Source organism: Mirounga leonina, unplaced genomic scaffold (assembly GCF_011800145.1).
Source record: "Mirounga leonina isolate KUSES-001 unplaced genomic scaffold, KU_Mleo_1.0 Mir_93, whole genome shotgun sequence".
Taxonomy (NCBI): Eukaryota; Metazoa; Chordata; class Mammalia; order Carnivora; family Phocidae; genus Mirounga; species Mirounga leonina.
This window is the reverse complement of record NW_023270854.1, coordinates 23,618,533-23,636,331: the sequence shown is the minus strand read 5'-3', so window position 1 is coordinate 23,636,331 and position 17,799 is coordinate 23,618,533. Positions and strand designations below refer to the sequence as shown.

At 41.6% G+C, this 17,799-nt stretch overlaps 1 protein-coding gene across 1 annotated transcript in view; it reads left to right on the top strand.

The window, feature by feature from the left end:
- The window catches only part of SKA1 (spindle and kinetochore associated complex subunit 1), a 27,176-nt gene extending 13,548 nt beyond the window's left edge, over positions 1-13,628 (top strand). The window contains 7 exon segments of the mRNA XM_034995891.1: positions 855-953; positions 4,031-4,155; positions 5,694-5,791; positions 8,850-8,987; positions 12,177-12,346; positions 13,165-13,280; positions 13,282-13,628. Coding sequence (XP_034851782.1) covers positions 866-953; positions 4,031-4,155; positions 5,694-5,791; positions 8,850-8,987; positions 12,177-12,346; positions 13,165-13,280; positions 13,282-13,314 — 768 coding nt within the window. The 5' untranslated portion in view covers positions 855-865 and the 3' untranslated portion in view covers positions 13,315-13,628.
- The last annotated feature ends 4,171 nt before the right edge of the window (positions 13,629-17,799 follow it).

Here is a 17,799-nt window from a genome sequence, read left to right as displayed (position 1 = left end):
CCCCGCTGCGGCCCCGCCCCGCTGCGGCCCCGCCCCGCTGCGGCCCCCGAGAGCGCCGGAACTCGAGCTGCCCGCCTTCCGGGGGCGCCGAGGTGCGCCTGCGCGGCGCCGGGCCCCGGCGGGCACTTTGAATTTCGCTCCCGGAGTCGCGTCTCGCGATCCTGGGCTTCCGAGACTGGGGTCTCGACGGCTCGCGGTACTGCAGCGAGTGGCGCTTTGCTCCCGGACCCGCGCCAGGTTGGGTTCTGAAGTTGGGGGTCCTGCCCTCGGAGGCAGACGGAAGGCATTGTTTGGGCGGAGTAGGAACCGGGCTTTTCTTCCCACCGCTCGGTTGGCTGGAGTGGATGCTTTAGATCTGTCCTACCCTCGGAATGAATAACTGACTCCTTCCTTCACCTCCCTCTGCCTCTGTATCAACCCCAAACCGTAAAGCTCCAGTCCCCCGCAGCATGGGAGAAATGCTTACTTGGACTCGTTTCTTTGCACTTAACTGTGTGTTTTCTTTTTAATGCATGTGTACTTTGCGGTTTTAAAGAAAATTTCCGAGTTGTCTTTATATATAAATAGTGCATTTGTCCCCCTAAATCCCCTGTACCTTGGTTTGGGATGCGTTGATTACAGAAGGCTCAAAGACAAGTCAGTATTAGACTCTAGTTAAAGACTGAATTTTGTAGAATTGAAAGAAATTGAGTTTTTGTACTTTCTTTTCAAGATGTGATTTACTGGATCACCTCTGTGGCCCATTTACTGGCTCATATTACTGATCAATACTGGTAGATACCAGTATTGGATTTTGAAAGTAAACAGAAACTTGTCCTTTCTGTTTTTGTAAATGTTTATTTTTTCTTCTTCAGAGGCTTAAAGGATGGCCTCCTCGGATCTGGAACAATTATGCTCTCATATTAATGAAAAGATTGCCAACATTAAAAGAACTCTGTCACTGAGAAATTGTGGTAAGTAGGACAGATTCCACTGACGTCGTAGACATAAAATGCACTTTAATTATTGTTCCACTTTGACTATCTTATGCCTGGTGAAGTGAAAGATAATTTTAACTTTCAAATAGTGGTTTTTTGAAGCACTCCAGCACTAATATTTTGAATATTGCAGAGTACTAACATGTAAGTTATATTGAACAATGAACTGGATATTAATTAGACTTAATTGCTTGTGTTTTTCTGAGATACACAAGGCACAATAGGAAGATTTGAAGGTTATCAAGCATTTGTGGTGTTAAAGCTAAGTGGAGATACTGAAAGGTAAGGAATAAAAATAGAAGTGGAAAAGACCCACAGAGGTAAAAATAGCCCATTATCCATCTCCAGCCTGCTTTGGAGGAAGCTTATCGTTATATATGACTAGGAGACAACCGATTGAAAATGTCCAGTTCTTCTAATGTCCAGAAGCTTGGAGGTTGTAACCATCTTCCAGAATATTTTGAAGTGCTGAAAGAGGATGAGGCAATGACAGTGCAAAGAAATGGGTGATCCTTGTCAAGTCTGGGAAAATATTGTTTACAAAAATTGTGAGCTCCTGGGTCCATTCTAGGAGAGCTTAAGATTTATTTATAGGCAGAATTCTACCTGCTGGGAAAATTGTGGTGAAGTTCAGTGTAGTTTGTACTATGAATTGGTAATTTAAGAAATTTTTTTTTTTTAAGATTTTATTAATTTATTTGACAGAGAGATAGAGAGCACAAGTAGGCAGAGTGGCAGGCAGAGGCAGAGGGAGAAGCAGGCTCTCCGCTGAGCAGGGAGCCCGATGCGGGGCTCGATCCCAGGACCCTGGGACCATGACCTGAGCTGAAGGCAGCCGCTCAACTGGCTGAGCCACCCAGGCGCCCCTAAGAAATTTTTTAAAATATGAAATTATAATGTTGAAATGCCCTTTCGAATTATACATGTCCTTCTAGGGACTTTGATATTCTTCATCTCTTGTTGAGAACCTCCAGTAAAGGAACATCATCCATTATACAGTTTACGGCTCACATTCTCTGTAGAAAGTTAAAGCTGAAGGGACTGTGGGTTCATCTTCTCCAGCTCCCTCATTTCACACATGACTCTCAGAAGCCAAATGACTTACCCAGCTCCCCTATCTCCTAGGTAGTCGGTTGGGACTACAGTTTTGTATCTTGATTCCCAGTCTAGTATTCTTTCTACTTCTATGCCACTTTTATTCAATAACGCAGAAAGGACATCTATAACTAGTCTTGTTTAGCTTCTCTTTCTAGGGGCATGATTACGTGGGATAAACAGATAAAATTTAGAGACCTATAAAACAACTAAACCTTGAATTCAAATGATCCCACCAAAGCATGAGGACTGGCCTAAGCAATGTGAACTATTAGATCACTACACACTCAGTAACCATCATTTGTATGTGGGGAGAATGATTTGTCTTTTTGGTTCCATAGCTTATTTAGTAGAGCCCAGTAATTTGTTTGCCACTCTGGCTGGAGTAATTTACTAGATTACTTCTATTAAAAGTATTGTATTTGCTTAGTTGATTATGTTTCTATAAATCAGTAGACAAGGCCCTAAAATTTAGGTGACAAATTATTTGAGATACCAGTGTATCCAAACTAGTTATTTACTCCTTATAAATTAATCTCAATAGAGACATCCGTACTCTTATTACTAATTTCTTTTAGTTGTTACGAACCTACTGTCAAATGCAATTAATATTGCCCTATTAGATAGAATTATATGCTGCTTGTCATGATGATGATGATGAATAGTAGTTAGCATTTATTGAGTGTTTTACCAGATTCCGGGCACAGTGTTCAACCCATCTTATATGTACTGTCTCGTTTATCTTCACAGTAACCTTGAGGTAGGTGCTGGTGTCTCTGGCTTTAGGTCTTGGACCTTCTGGCCATTTCACTCTACAGCCTCCATAATCTACAGATATAGTCAAATTGTGTTTTTGTTTATTTTTTCCCCCCCATCTCCCCAATTGTGCCTTTACTTATGTGTATTTCATTGGTTACTAGAAATAAAGAAGGAAAGATTTGATTATGAGGATAGTTTTTCTTTTGTGCTTTTGATCTGCTCTTCAAAACTTTTTTTATTACTTCTTTTATTTCTAGGGAGGAGGAGACCCTGGTTTTCCCATCCTCAAATCTATAGAACTAGAGAGGGGTGCCAGGAGGTGGGGTTGGGAGTATGAGAGCATGCTACTTTATAAATGCCTGGTGTTTGTTTTTGTCAAGCACCCCAGGCTTAGTACCAGCCTGTGACTTTTTATGTTACTTTTTCTGTTTAGGACTAGTAAATAGTGTAAATATGAATCTCAAACCCAGGTGCATCCCAAGCCACTACTACAAATTCTGAAGGGAAACTCTCCCCCATCTTCCACACACCCTTGAGAGCCTGTCCAAAACACAAGCTCCTCTCCCTGGCCAGCGATTAGAATTTTGAGGTGTACACTTTAACTGAAGGTTTATTCCATGAAGAAGCCTCGTTTGGGATTCTCACTTCCAACACCCTGTGCTTTGAAGTACAAAAGCCTTAGTTCTTGCCCCCATTAAAACCAGATGTGTTGTGTTGCTGAGACTGGCAAACTCCTCTCTCCAGATTTCCTCTGTACCCCCAGTTAGGGCTGCTGCAGCATCAGCTCCCACATTCTGCCAGTCTGCAGGTCTGTCTTCATGCTGAAGCCCTTGAGAGTTACCTTATTCTCATGAAAGCTCAGCTCTGCATGTAGAAGTTTTTTGTTTTGTTTTTTTAATCTAACATTTCTAGGTGTTTTATCATAGTAGAAGACTTTGCCAAAATCAAAAGACTCAGGGGACACTTCGTACTTATCTCTCTCTTCCTTCTCTACCGTATTACTTAGAAATGAAGTCTTGAGATTATCCAGGGAGACAGGTCCTAGGGGCTGAAACAAGAGTCCTATCTCCTCCCTAAGTGTCTCTCTAAAGTAAAGCTCTGGTCCAAGAGTTTAATTGGGAACAACTGAGTTAAAGAATACAGTATGCTAATACTTTTCTGTATACTTTATTTTTCATTCCCTCTTTGTCTGTTAATAGGTCAGGAACCTACCTTGAAGACTACATTAGATAAAATAGGAGATGAAATCATTGTAGTAAATGAACTTCTAAATAAATTGGAATTGGAGATTCAATATCAAGAACAAACCAACCATTCACTCAAGGTAATGTTTTTCCAGTAAAGAAATGAAAGGGCAATAGATACAAACTCCGTCATCACCAGGGGATTCTGAAGGATTCTTTAAATTTTTAAGATGTTCTTACCTTTTTAAATTACTAATGGTATAGAGTGCCATTTGCATTGTATCTTCTTAGTATAAAGGACTCCAGAGCTCCACAGGTGTTTCTTTATGCTGGTTGCCAATGAAATTGAACTGTACTAAAAGGAAGATATCCTAAATAATTTTTGGTAGGTTTAATTTAAACAAGTGATCTGGTAGAGTGGTGTGTCAGGAACACCTACCCTGGGGCAAGGAGATGCAGATTCTCACCCTGGCTGCCCTTAGCACCCTCTGTCACCCTGAGAAAGACCTTTTACCTTTTTGGGTCTTGTGGTCCTCGTTTGGAAAATAATGAGTCATACCGAACTATTTCTTAGGTCCCTTCTATTCTGCATTTCTCTGTTCTATAAAATGTAAGGATTCTCAAGTACAGAAACACTTGAGTCTCAGTCGCACACCATTTTGTTCTAAGTAAGCTTTCTAACTGACTAATGAAAGTGCTTGTGTACTTCTGGGAAAATACGCAATCTGTACGTAGTTACCTCATGCTGTTAGAGCTGCTGATGTGTTCCGTGGGATTGAACAAGGTGGCCTCCATGGTCCCTTCCAGCCTTATAATCCTTAAGGTCTGTAAAGACTTTTCAGCTATAGGAATGGGCATGAATATGTCTATCCTATTACTAGTTGAAATGAAATTAGTGGCTATGAACATCATTCATCTCTTTGAAAGAAAGATGTCCTATAAATTCAAAACAGAAGCCAATATTAGTTTCAGTTCTAACCTACCCAAAAGTGCCCATGGTTAAGTGTGGGCCTAGAGAATGTTACATTCAGAATTGAAGACTATTTAGAAGTTTTGTTCTTCTTATGATTGAGAGTCAGATGACAGGAATCCAAAGGTGTAGAGTATTTTTCTTAATAAATTTGCATGAATTCATAGTGTCAAGTTGTAGTGAAAGGTAAACTAAAGACAACACAAAACAAAAACAAAGCAAAAATTTCCAGTGGAAATTTCCATTAAGCTGGAGTATGTGCAATGGAAGTTGTTCTGAGTAGGTTCTCATACACGCGCTCCAGGCACGTACTTCCCCGTGGAGCTGTTGTACAGATAACACTGGGGAATGTTTGTTAAGTCAACAAAAGCAATTTACCAGAATGACAAACATAAATCCTTCATACATTTTTTAGTTGCTTTCCAAAGCTGCAGTTAAATGTCAGCCCTCCCTGTTGTAATGTGATTATAACAGTCATTCTCTGAAAACCAGTAGAGAAAGCTACTATCTTGCCATCCAAAAAGAGCTCTAGAAACCAAAGGGTTTTAAAAAAAATACTGCTGCAGTCAGTGCTTTTCCACCTCTTCTGTGTTCTAAACACCCCCAGTCATTATGATTGTGAGTGAGTCTTTCATGCTCTTTATAAGGTCTTAAAACATACACAGGCAGGACAGACACTTACTTGGGAGCATTTTCTTTAAATTTTAGGAACTCTGTGAATCTCTTGAAGAGGATTATAAAGATGTGGAGCATCTCAAAGAAAACATTCCTCCCCATTTGCCTCAAGTAACAGTAAGCCAGAACTTGTAAGTGTATTTATAATTATTCTTGCTGTCTGCATTTATAAAACTGTTAAACACCTCAACTCTTTCTGCTTTCTCATGGACTTGTGGTTTTGTTAGTGATTATGTTTTTTTTTTTTTTTTTAAGATTTTATTTATTTATTTGACAGAGAGAGACAGCGAGAGAGGGAACACAAGCAGGGGGAGTGGGAGAGGGAGAAGCAGGCTTCCCGCAGAGCAGGGAGCCCGATGTGGGGCTCGATCCCAGGATCCTGGGACCATGACCTGAGCCAAAGGCAGACGCTTAATGATTGAGCCACCCAGGCGCCCCCAAGTCTTCTTGTCCTGCTGCCTCTGCGGAAAATGTCGCTCCTCTTTCCCACGGGCGAGTGTCTGCTGGGCTCTCTTTTCCCACTTTTTCTCATTTCTTTTCCTCAGAGCAGAATTTGTCAACCTCAGCCATCTTAGGCCAGATAATTCTTTGTTGTGAGGACAGTGAGGATGTTTGGTAGCACCCCTGATCTCTGCCTACCAGCTAGCTGTCACTGGCATCCCCCCACCCCTCCCAGCTGTGACAGTGAAAAATGTCTCCTCACATTGCCATATATCCTCTGGGGGACACATTCTCCCCTGATCCTTGAGAACCACTGTCTTAGGGTAAAAATAAGCTTAATAAATGTCCCATCTTAAAAACAGCCACAGGAACAAAACACTTAGCTTTGCTTTCCCCCCTCAAACTAGTGTCCCCCGTGTGTCCCCCACCACTATATGTTCACACCTCCTCTTTTCCCCAGAGCCACTCGGCCTGTCCCTGGGCTGCCCGTACTACCACACTTCGGAAACCGATCCAGAAATTCCCCCTCAGCCCTGATCTTTCTTTTCAGATTGTCTTTCTGTGTCTCTTTGTGTTGGAAGTGCTGAGCTCTGCTCTGCCACAGCGCTCCACTGGCAGCCCGCAGCCCTGACTTGGCCACCTCCCGTTTCTCTGCCCTCCTTTAAACTGCGGGCGTCTCCTAAAGTCCTAAAGCTGTGTGTGGAGGTGAGCCCCTCCACCGTGCTCAGTGCTCACAGATGTCCAGGTCCAGCCTTGACGGGACCTCTGCTGCTTGCCAGGGGCCTAGTACATGAGCTGTCCTCACAGCTGTGCGTGTTTGAGGCCAAGCTGACCAGGCCCTTGTTAGCCACCCGCCATTCCTGCTGCCTTCCTCCCGTTCCCTGGACAGCAACTGGGTACCTTCTGCCCGTCTTTCTCTCTGTAGCCCTCAGCTGTGCACGCTGCCTCTGTGGGGTTTTGTCTGTCCCAGCCCTCCCTTCCATTCTCATTGGCTGGCTCTGAGTGTGATCTTCCATCATCGTTCGTCTTTGTGCTTTGAGCGCTCCTATGTTTTGTCCCTCCATGGTTCCACTACTCCCCGCTCTCCAGGCTTCTGCCACCAAAGTTACATTTCTAAAAGGGGGTTCCAAAGGTCTAAAAACATTCCATGCGTAACTTAAAATTTTTTAACGTTTGAAATGTATCCTATATATACATAAAAGTGACTAACCATTATTTGTGCAAATTAAAGAAGAAGAGTAAAACAAACGTTGATGTGTCTACCAGTCAGATTAAGGAAGGCATGAGGCTTGCTGAGTAGGAGGAGTCACATTACTGCTGGTGGTTGAAGTTCTCCAGAAGAAGATAAGCTCAGCAGAGTGCCTGGCATGGTCAGGGTCCCTTGCAGTTTCCCTGCAAGAAGAGAAAATGGTGGGCGAGGTCATGAATGAACGCTAGGAACAGAGGTCACCACAGGACATCTGCCAGGATTGTAGTGTGAGCTGGACATCAGACATCCAGCAGGACTATGGCCTGGGGAGTAGGAGGAGTTTTTCTTCTCCTGACCTCACTATGGCTTAGCTTCAGTTTTCAGCCAAGGTCAAAGCAGAACCTTTCTGTAGGTTGAAATGGTTTTCAGCTGATACAGCAGGGCATGAAGAAAAAAATCAGGAGCTTCCTTAGCCTCTGGTGAAGACAAGCAAGTACAGCTAAGAGTCAGCCAGGCTCACCATGAAGTCTCATACTCATGGAAGGTTGATGGTGCCATAGCATTGGGCTTCTTCATCTTGACAACCTACAACATGGCCATCCACAGTCATAGCACCTTAGGCACTATGACTGGTTGCCCTGTGTCTGGTGCTCAGCCGTCATCTTGGGATCTCACCTCCCTGTCTTTCTTGAGATCCCCTTCACTTGCTTTTGGCTTGGATCTACTCTGTCTCCTGTACCCCATTTCTTTTTTGGAGCAGTCGAGCTGGTATGGCTTTACTTGCTGCTGCCAGCAAGGGTCTGTTCCTTCCCTGGCAGCTAAATAACCCAGAAGCTACAGCCTATTTCTACACTCTCAGCTAGTGGGGTAGGAGCTATATCAGGCTTCTCACTGACTCCAAAAATTGGGTAGGACTGAATCCAAGAGTTCCATGCTCATTGCTGGCAACTAAAATGAGTCTGTAACAGGCAGGGACTGATACTAACAACCAGTGGGATAAATTAGAAAAATTAGAAGTATAAGAGGACTAATGTTTCTATGTCCAAAATTAGGGATTCGGGAAGAGAAGCTGTTTAGTGGTTAAGATAAGTTCAACTTCACACGTATTGACTTTGAGGAGCCAGTGGGTAACTGATGAAGATTCGGGGACTTAATTTTTCAGCATTCTCTTCACTATTCAGATCTTCATGAACAATAGGAGTGGGGGCAGCAAAAAATGTTAGCTATAAAATTATTTTAACAAGATGAATCTTATATTTGTTAACTGATTATTTTTAGTTGGGAAGATTTTCTTTTTTTTTTTTTTAAAGATTTTATTTATTTATTTGAGAGAATGAGAGAGAGAGAGAGCACATGAGACGGGGGAGGGTCAGAGGGAGAAGCAGACTCCCTGCTGAGCAGGGAGCCCGATGCGGGACTCGATCCCGGGACTCCAGGATCATGACCTGAGCTGAAGGCAGTCGCTTAACCAACTGAGCCACCCAGGCACCCAGGAAGATTTTCTAGTATGCTGTGAAATTCTCATGATCTCTTATACATCTGTGCATCTCTGTCTGCAGTGCTAATGTGTCAGATCTTGACCCTGAAGAACCAGTCAAAGTTGAGGAACCTGTACCCACAAAGAAGCCCCCAAAAGAACAAAGAAGTATTAAAGAAATGCTGTTTATAACTTCTGATGAATTTAATGGCATTCCAGCGTAAGTATTTAAGATAAAATTTTAACATTCAACCCTTTAATGGTCAACATACATGATTGTTTAAATCCTAAAGCTTGATTATATTCATAGCATGCTGTGTTCAAATATTGATCTTTTCTCAAAGTCTTATACAATGAAAATGCAGGAAATCTTTGTTGAAGATGCTTAAAATCATGGTTTTTATTTGGTCTAAAGCTCTTTTCATAACAAGATCTAGAGATGGATCAGTTTATTGCTGAGTCCTCTGCAGGACCATTTTGTGGTACAGATTTATCCAGTTACATTTTAAAAGTAGCTGTTCTGGGGCGCCTGGGTGGCTTAGTCAGTTAAGTGTCCAACTCTTGTTTTCAGCTCAGGTCATGATCTCCGGGTCATGAGATCAAGCCCTGCATCAGGCTCCACGCTTAGCTTGGAGTCTGCTTGTCCCTCTCCCTCCTCCCACTTGGGCTCTTTCGTGCTCTCTCTCAAATAAATAAACAAAATTAAAAAATAAATAAAGTAGCCTCAGTTTTGCTGTAATTTTAAGGAAATTGTGCTGTATAGTTTTGAGAATTAGAATGGTGGGTATTGTGTCTGTTTGGTTTCCATTTGTTCCTCAACTTATGCCACACATTTGTTTGAGTCTGTGTTCTGTTCCAGGCTCTGGGTCACTGAGGAGAACAGTACAGGGGTGAGTAAGACAAGATACCTTCCCTGGAAGGAGGTCTGCTTTGCTCTTTACAGAAGACAGTGATGGAGAGCCCATTATGGAAACTCCTGTTTGTTTGTTCAAAGATTTATTTATTTTAAAGAGAGAGCATGATTGGGGGAGGGGCAGAGGGAAAGAGGGAGAAAGAAGGAGAGAACCAGACTCCCCACTGAGCACAGAACCCCGTGTAGGGCTCCATGTGGGGCTTAATCTCATGACCCTGAGATCACGACCTGAGCTGAAATCATGAGTCAGAGACACTTCACCACCTGAGCCACCCAGGTGCCCCGGAAACTCATCATTTTAAACTCATCATCCCAGGGCTTTGCCCAACTTCTTGGCTTTATGTTGTTATATTTCTTGTTATGTTTTTATTATATAAGTAATAACTTGTCAGAACATGTTGTCAGAAAATAACTCATCTGTAATTCTACCACCCAGATAAAATGGGAGTATTTCCTTCCAGATTTTATTTAACTGCACATATGTAATAGGTTGTTTCTGATTGTTATTACAACAATGTGGTTACACTGTCAATACAGTTTACTTACTTTTTTTATTATGAGCGTTTTGCCATTGTTAACTATTGTTGTAAACTTGGGCTTCTTAGTTGTGTTGTATTTCATCAAAATGAGACCGACCTTTCTCTTTAATCTTTATTTTTTGTCAGTGATTTCTTTTATGGTAGCTTTATTTTCATGAAAATTCTGTTTGATGATACTCAGTTTTTTAAATGTTGTTTTTGTTGCTCATTGGCTGAGCCAAAGAGAAAAGCAAATGTCTGTGAGGAACAGTGGAGTAAATGGGCTTTTATAAAATGCTTCCAAGAAGAGATAAAGGAAGGAAATTAGCGTAGTCATAGTAGAGTATTCATTTTTAATTTAAGGGGTTATTTACTGCATGGGAGAACTTAGACAATTGGGATAAGGAAGAATATATTCCAAACATGGGGCTTTTATTTATTATCTTTAAAAAATAAATACTGAGGGTTGAGTTAAAGTAGAGAACATTGGCAGAGGGTGGGGTTGGGTATTGAAATTAAGGTGATCGTTCAGAGGATTTAAAGGAATTGCTTTGTGGGGAGCTGTGGGATCAACAGGTTGTGGGAACAGCGGCAAAAATGCATTTAGAAAAGAAGAGAATAGGAGCAGCTAGGTGACTCATTTAAGTGTCTGCCTTCGGCTCAGGTCATGATCTCAGGGTCCTGGGATCGAGCCCCGCATTGGGCTCCCTGCTCAGCGGGGAGCCTGCTTCTCCCTCTCCCACTCCCCCCACCCCACTTGTGTTCTCTTTCTCTCTCCCCCTCCCTCCCTCCCTCCCTCTCTCAAATAAGATCCTTAAATAAAAGAAGAGAATAATGAAAATGAATGTTTCTTGGTTAATATGAACATTTTCCTTTAAACATATTCACATATTATTTTATATTATGGAAGTTGATTAGGAAACTGCCCCTCTGAGGAGAGGTGAAGGGCAGAGTTTCACATACTGAATCCACAGTTTGTTGAAGGGAAAAACGGAGGCAGATCATTGAGTTTTGGTTTTGGTATGTACAGAGAAATCGAGTCTTCTGTTTTTATATTCTAAGACTGTGTGGTGACTGGGAGGATGGCAAGAGGGAGATGCGACTGGAAGAGTGGATTTAGAGAAAGACCAGTGCTCGAGGGGGTAGAGCCCAGAGCTGTGCACTGGCTCCCCTCCGCCCCCCAGCTCGCCCCCAGACCCTTTCCTCTGCCATCTTGCTCACCTGGCTCTCTGTCCTGATCGGAGCTGCGATCTTTGTTGTGGCCTTTGTTGTCCATCTTCCCTCCTCCTCCTCCTCCTCTTTTTTTTTCTTTCTCAGAACAGATAAGTTTGCAAAAAACCAGAGTGGTGTAAGTTATGTAATTTATTTAATATTTAAATGTTTCTTTCCCTTGCTCACAAACATTTAAAAATGTTTAAATAAGTTTCTGTCTTGCAGTTAACCAGCAAGAGACCCTATTTTAAATTGTAGTATTTGAGACCCAATTTAAAATTGATGTTACCCTTCTTCCTCTCTAAGTACATTCTCTGTAGGCAGAGGATGGAGATGAATACATCCAGATAGAAATAGGGAAGTTAAGATACTTTGTGGTTCTATTTAAATTTTCAGCTGTTGAGATATGTCTGGTTTATTTGGAAGTTGATATACATTTTTTTTAAAAGATTTATTTATTTATTTATTTATTTAGGCAGGGGGTGGGGGCAGAGGGAGAGGGAGAGAGAAAATCTCAAGCAGACTCCATGCTGAGTGTGGAGCTGGACGTGGGGCTCCATCTCACAATTCTGAGATCATGACCTGAGCTGAAAAGAGTTGGATGCTCAACCAAGTGAGCCACCCAGGTGCCCCTATACACTTTTTTTTCTATGAGGAGTTCTAATAGCTTTGCTTCTATATAAAGTCATCATACATAAACATTTTTCAAAGTAAATAATTTTGTAAAATGATTTCTTTTAAAAATTAATCATATATTTATTTGCAGGTACATGAAATCTCGCTTAACTTATTGTCAAATTAATGATGTTATTAAAGAAATCAACAAGGCGGTGGTTAGTAAATATAAGATCCTACATCAACCAAAAAAGTCAATGAGTTCCGTGGCCAGAAATCTCTATCACAGATTTATTGACGAAGAAACAAAGGATACCAAAGGTAAAAATGATAGCATACATAGGTGTGCATGTCAATTGGAGTGTAACTAAATCGTGAGAAACAAGATGAATTCTAGAAAATTCTGAATCTAGAGAGGTAGTTCTTAACCAGGAGTGGTTTTCCCACTAGGGCACATTTTTCTCCATCGCTGGAGATATTTTTGATTGTTACAACTAGGGCTGGGGGTGCTACTGGCAGCTGGAGACTAAAAGTAGACTTGAGTACAATGCACAAGACAGCTCCCACGGAAAGAAATAACTAGTTCCAAATGTCTGTAGTTCCAAGGTAGAGAAATGCTGCTTTAGAGTCTATTATGAAACTATACCCAGTGTTTTTAGAATTAGAGTAGTAATGAAAACAGTTGGTCCTGCTTATATAGCACTTACATTCGACAGATAGTGTATTGAGAGCTCTAGTCCTCACATCTTATGAGGTACGTACGGTTACCCCCATTTTGCAGATTAGGCAGAGAGAGCGTCTGTTACTTGCCCAACGTCAGCCAGTTAAGGGACAGAGCTGCTGGGGGTTTCATTCTCTTAACCACTATCCCATATTTCCTCTTGAAAAGTCAATTTTTTAGAAGATACAAACAGATAGCCAGTAATATAAGCAGGGCTACGTTTCTAAAATGCTACAGTAAACATGCAACTTCAGTTGAGAGAATACTAATCATTTTAGCAAGAATACCTGTTCTCAACTTTGGGTGCCTAATGCTAATAAAAACGATCAATGTTACTCATGTTCATAATCTAGTGCATTAAAGTCTCATCCTGAAAGTTGTCCTTAATGAAAATTAGTACTAATATCTTCATTTTCAGGTCATTATTTCATAGTGGAAGCTGACATAAAGGAGTTCACAGCTCTGAAGGCTGACAAGCGCTTTCACGTGATCCTGAATATCTTACGACACTGCCGGAGGCTCTCAGAGGTCCGAGGGGGGGGGCCTTACCCGATACGTTATAACCTGAAGCACGTGGGATCTTTTGAACTGGCTAACAATAGGGGGTAGAGGCCACTCACATAGTTTCCTTATATGTAATTTCTTTATATATAAAATTTCTTTGGCTTTTTCATTTTTTTTTCTAGCTTCCTATAAAAATGAAACGTTTTAATAAGTAAAGCATATATATTTTAAAATTCACTTTCTTTCAGTACATATTTAATCCCCTACCACATGAGCCTCTGTGCTAGGCATATAATGGAACTAAAAAATATTCATGGTTAGTTTTTGTGTTTAGTGACAGTGCTGTAGACCTCAGTAAGACAGATACACATGTGATAATGGAAGGAAAAGGTCAAGAAGATAAGGTCAAGCGTACCCAGGCTCCTTTTTTTTTTTTTTTTTTTTTTTTTTTTTAAGTAGGCTCCACACCCAGCATGGAGCTCATTGCGAGGCTTGAACTCACAACCCTGAGATCAAGACCTGAGCTGAGATGAAGAGTCAGACACTTAACCGAATAAGCCACCCAGGTGCCCCAGTGAGACCCAGGCTCTTTAGAATTAAAGGTCATTAATGTCAAAATTCTATCAATGGCATTTCAGTCTACAGGCAAAAGTTGGATTTGTAGGCAGCCCCTCCATGTAATGATTCTGCTTTCCCATATGTTGTTAGGGAACAGGTTACCTGAAATGCATTTGGTATAAACCAATCTATAAACATCAACCTGTAATGAAATTGTAATAAAAATATACTGAGATGAAAAAGATAATAACATGTAAACAGTTTGATAGTTGTCATGGAAAATGGGTGGTTGGATTGCAAGAATTTAGGATGTTTCTCTTGTGCGCTTAAGGAGACTGTCTGGCTATGTGTGTTTTAGTCAGTGTTCTCCAGAGATATAGAACCAAGAGGAGATAGATATATATAGAGAGAGAGAGAGATTATGACAAATTGGTTAGGTCGGCCCCTGATCTGCCATCTGCAAGCTGGAGACCCAGGAAAGCCATGTGTAATTCAGTCCCGAGTCTGAGGGCCTGTGAAGCAGAGAAGATGCGATGTTGTGGCTCAAGCAGTGAGGCAGGAAAAGAAGTGAATTCCTCCTTCCTTCACCTTTTGTTGTGCTCAGGTCGTCCACGGATCGGATGATGCCCACACACACTGGGGAGGGCAGTCTGCTGAGTCCACTGATTGAAATGCTAATCCCTTCACCCTCACAGACACATCCAGAAATAAGGTTTAATGTGGGCACCCTGTGGCCAGTCCAGGTGACACAAAGTTACCTATCACAGTCTCTCTGCCATTTGCCGGGCAGGTTGATCCTTGTAGCCGAGGGAAAAATCATCTCCTAGGCCTGGTGGCCTGGTTAATACTGTCACCGTGAGGACCACAGAATATATTTTGGGCACTATATATTATTATCCCTTCTTCCTCCCTAATTTAAATTCAGATGTGTTTAATTCTTCATGTCTTGCTTTAAATAATAATGGCATTATCCTTTACTTTGTTTTAAGTCTTGCTTGATTTTTCTCTATAAATGTTTTTTTTTTTCTATAAAAGACCATTTTATCTGCTTGAAATATTTCTTCTTGAAGCTCATAGTGAACAACTGTGTTAATAAATATGTCTAACTTGTAGAATGGATACTGAGGTGAGCAGTTAGTCTCTATTTTAACCATTAGCACATAATCTGTTAAATTAATTTGGGCATACACTGGAAGACTTGTATTCATCAAAGAATAATAAAGACATTAATTTTCAAACGAGAACTAATTTCTGTGACTTGAACTTCATTTTCTTTTTTAAGATTTTATTTATTTATTTGAGAGAGAGAGAGAGCATGAGAGGGGGGAGGGTCAGAGGGAGAAGCAGACTCCCTGCCGAGCAGGGAGCCTGATGCGGACTCGATCCAGGGACTCCAGGATCATGACCTGAGCCGAAGGCAGTCGCTTAACCAACTGAGCCACCCAGGCGCCCTTGAACTTCATTTTCAAGAAAAATGACAGGCTTGTTCTACTTATTATTTTTGAAAATAACACTTTTAAAGGTCTAAGTTTTGATGCACCCTCCCTCAATGTGATATCAACACTCTTCCATCAAGAGGCAGGATCCTTGTTCCCTCCCTTTGAATCTGGGCGTATCTTTGTAGCTTCAGCCAGTAGAATGGAGAGAAGTGCCACTGCATGATTTCCAAGCTAGCTGTTAAAGACAATATGAATTCCATCTGTCTCTTTCTTGGGATACTGGTCTTTGGAACCTTGTCACCATGTTGAAAGAATGCCAGGCTACATGGAGAGAACACATTAACTGCCAGCCCCAGCAGCCATGTGAAGAAATGATTCCAGCCCTCTGCATTCACGTGTTCTTGCTGGGGTCCCAGGCATCAGGGAGCCAAGACAGGCTGCCCCCACTGTGCTCTGATTGAATTCAGGACCCACGAAATCATGAAAAAGAAATGATAGTGGTTTAGAGACACTGTTTTTGCACCGTTTGTCATACAACAAGAGATATTGGCAACACTACTCAAAACTAGCTTCACCAACAGTGGAACATCCTGATGTTATGCTCCTAGTGGGCAAAATGGGAAGTAGACAGGACTGCCTATGAAGTATGATTGTCAAAAACATTAAACATGAATCTAAGACAAGCTCTAGCGTCTATATAGGAACAGGGTATAGAGAAACAAGCCAAATGTCATCATGATGAAATGATCAAACATCCAGATATAAATAATCTGGTCTCTTAAAAACAAGTCAATAACAGAAAAAAAAAAATGGTGGGGGGGGATCCTGTTCTAGCTTTATAAAGGCTTAAGAGCCTAACCAAATATAAACCATCAATCTTGAGGCACCTGGGTGGCTCAGTTGAGCGACCGACTCTTGATTTGGGCTCAGGTCATGATCTCAGGGTCATGGGATCAGGCCCTGCATTGGGCTCCCTGCTCAGCGGGGAGTCTGCTTGAGATTCTCTCCCTCTACCCCTCCCCCTGACTAATGCACTCTCCCTCAAATAAATAAAATCTTTAAAAAGATTTATTTATTTGAGAAAGAGTGAGCAAGGGAGAGAGAGAACACGAGGTTGGGGGTAGGGGAGCAGCAGGGAGAGGGAGAAGTGGACTCCCCGTGGAGCAGGGAGCCCGACGTGGGGCTTGATCCCAGAACCCTGGGATCATGACCTGAGCTGAAGGCAGACACTTAACTGATTGAGCCACCCAGGTGCCCCAATAAATAAAATCTTAACATCTTTATTCATCCATTAATGGACACTTAGGTTGCTTCCATATCTTGGCTGTCGTAAATAATGCTACAATAAACATTGGGGTGCATGTATGTTTTTGAATTAGTGTTTTTATTTTCTTTGGGTAAATACCCAGTAGTGGGATTACTGGATCGTATGGTATTCCTATGCTTAATTTGAGGAACCTCCGTACTGTTTTCCACGGTGGCTGCACCAGTTTGCATCCCCACGCACAGTGCATGAGGGTTCTTTTTCTCCACATCCTCGCCAACACTTACTTCTTGTCTTTTTTATTCTAGCTGTTCTGACAAGTGTCAGGTGATACCTCATTGTGGTTTTGATTTGCATTTCCCTGCTGACTAGTGATGAGCATCTTTTCATGTGTCTGAAGACATGAGTTTCTTGAATTATGCTGGATGTAAATATTGTTATGTTTGCACACAAAGCAATTTATTTGGCATCTGACTTATGCATGGAGAAATGATATACGTGTCTAAGCTTGGTATCTGAAAAATGTGTCACTTTTAATGAACCCTGTTTTCAAATAAGCTTGGGTAGGACACACCCTCTACAGCTGATTAAAGGGGACAGACTTTCATTTCTTTTTTTAAAAGATTTTTTATTTATTCATTTGAGATAGAGAGCGAGCATGAGCAGGGGAGAGAGGCCGAGGGAGAAGCAGACTCCTCACTGAGCCAGGAGCCCAACGTGGGGCTCGATTCCAGGACCCTGGGATCACGACCTGAGCTGAAGGCAGACGCTTAACTGACTGAGCCACCCAGGTACCCCAGATTTTAATTTCTAATGAAGGTTTAACTTAATTATTATGAGCCCACCTGCTGCTGCCTTTTCTTTTTAACAACTGTAGTGCAATTTCAGACTGATACTTTAAGTCTAGGGTCAATGCAACAACAATGCAAGTAATTAAAATTTTCTTCTTTCTGATGGGTCAACATGACAATTATAATTTCTGATTATAAACATTTTCTTGCTAGAATGATTGTGGGCTGTGCCTCAGCTGCATATGAAAACTTACAACTCTAATTCTTATTGTGACTCAGAAATCCAATTATTTCTTGGGAATACTTTCTTGGACTCTAAAAAAACAATTCAGCAACATGGTGCATTAAAAACTGGAGCATCAGAAATCTGGGTTCTAGTTCTCCCTCTGCCATTTACTCCCTTTTGGTTCTACCTTCAAAAATTTGACTCCCTTCTCACAAGCTCCATATCAACTACCCTGGTGCCAAATAGTATCATCTCTCCCCTGGATTAATTC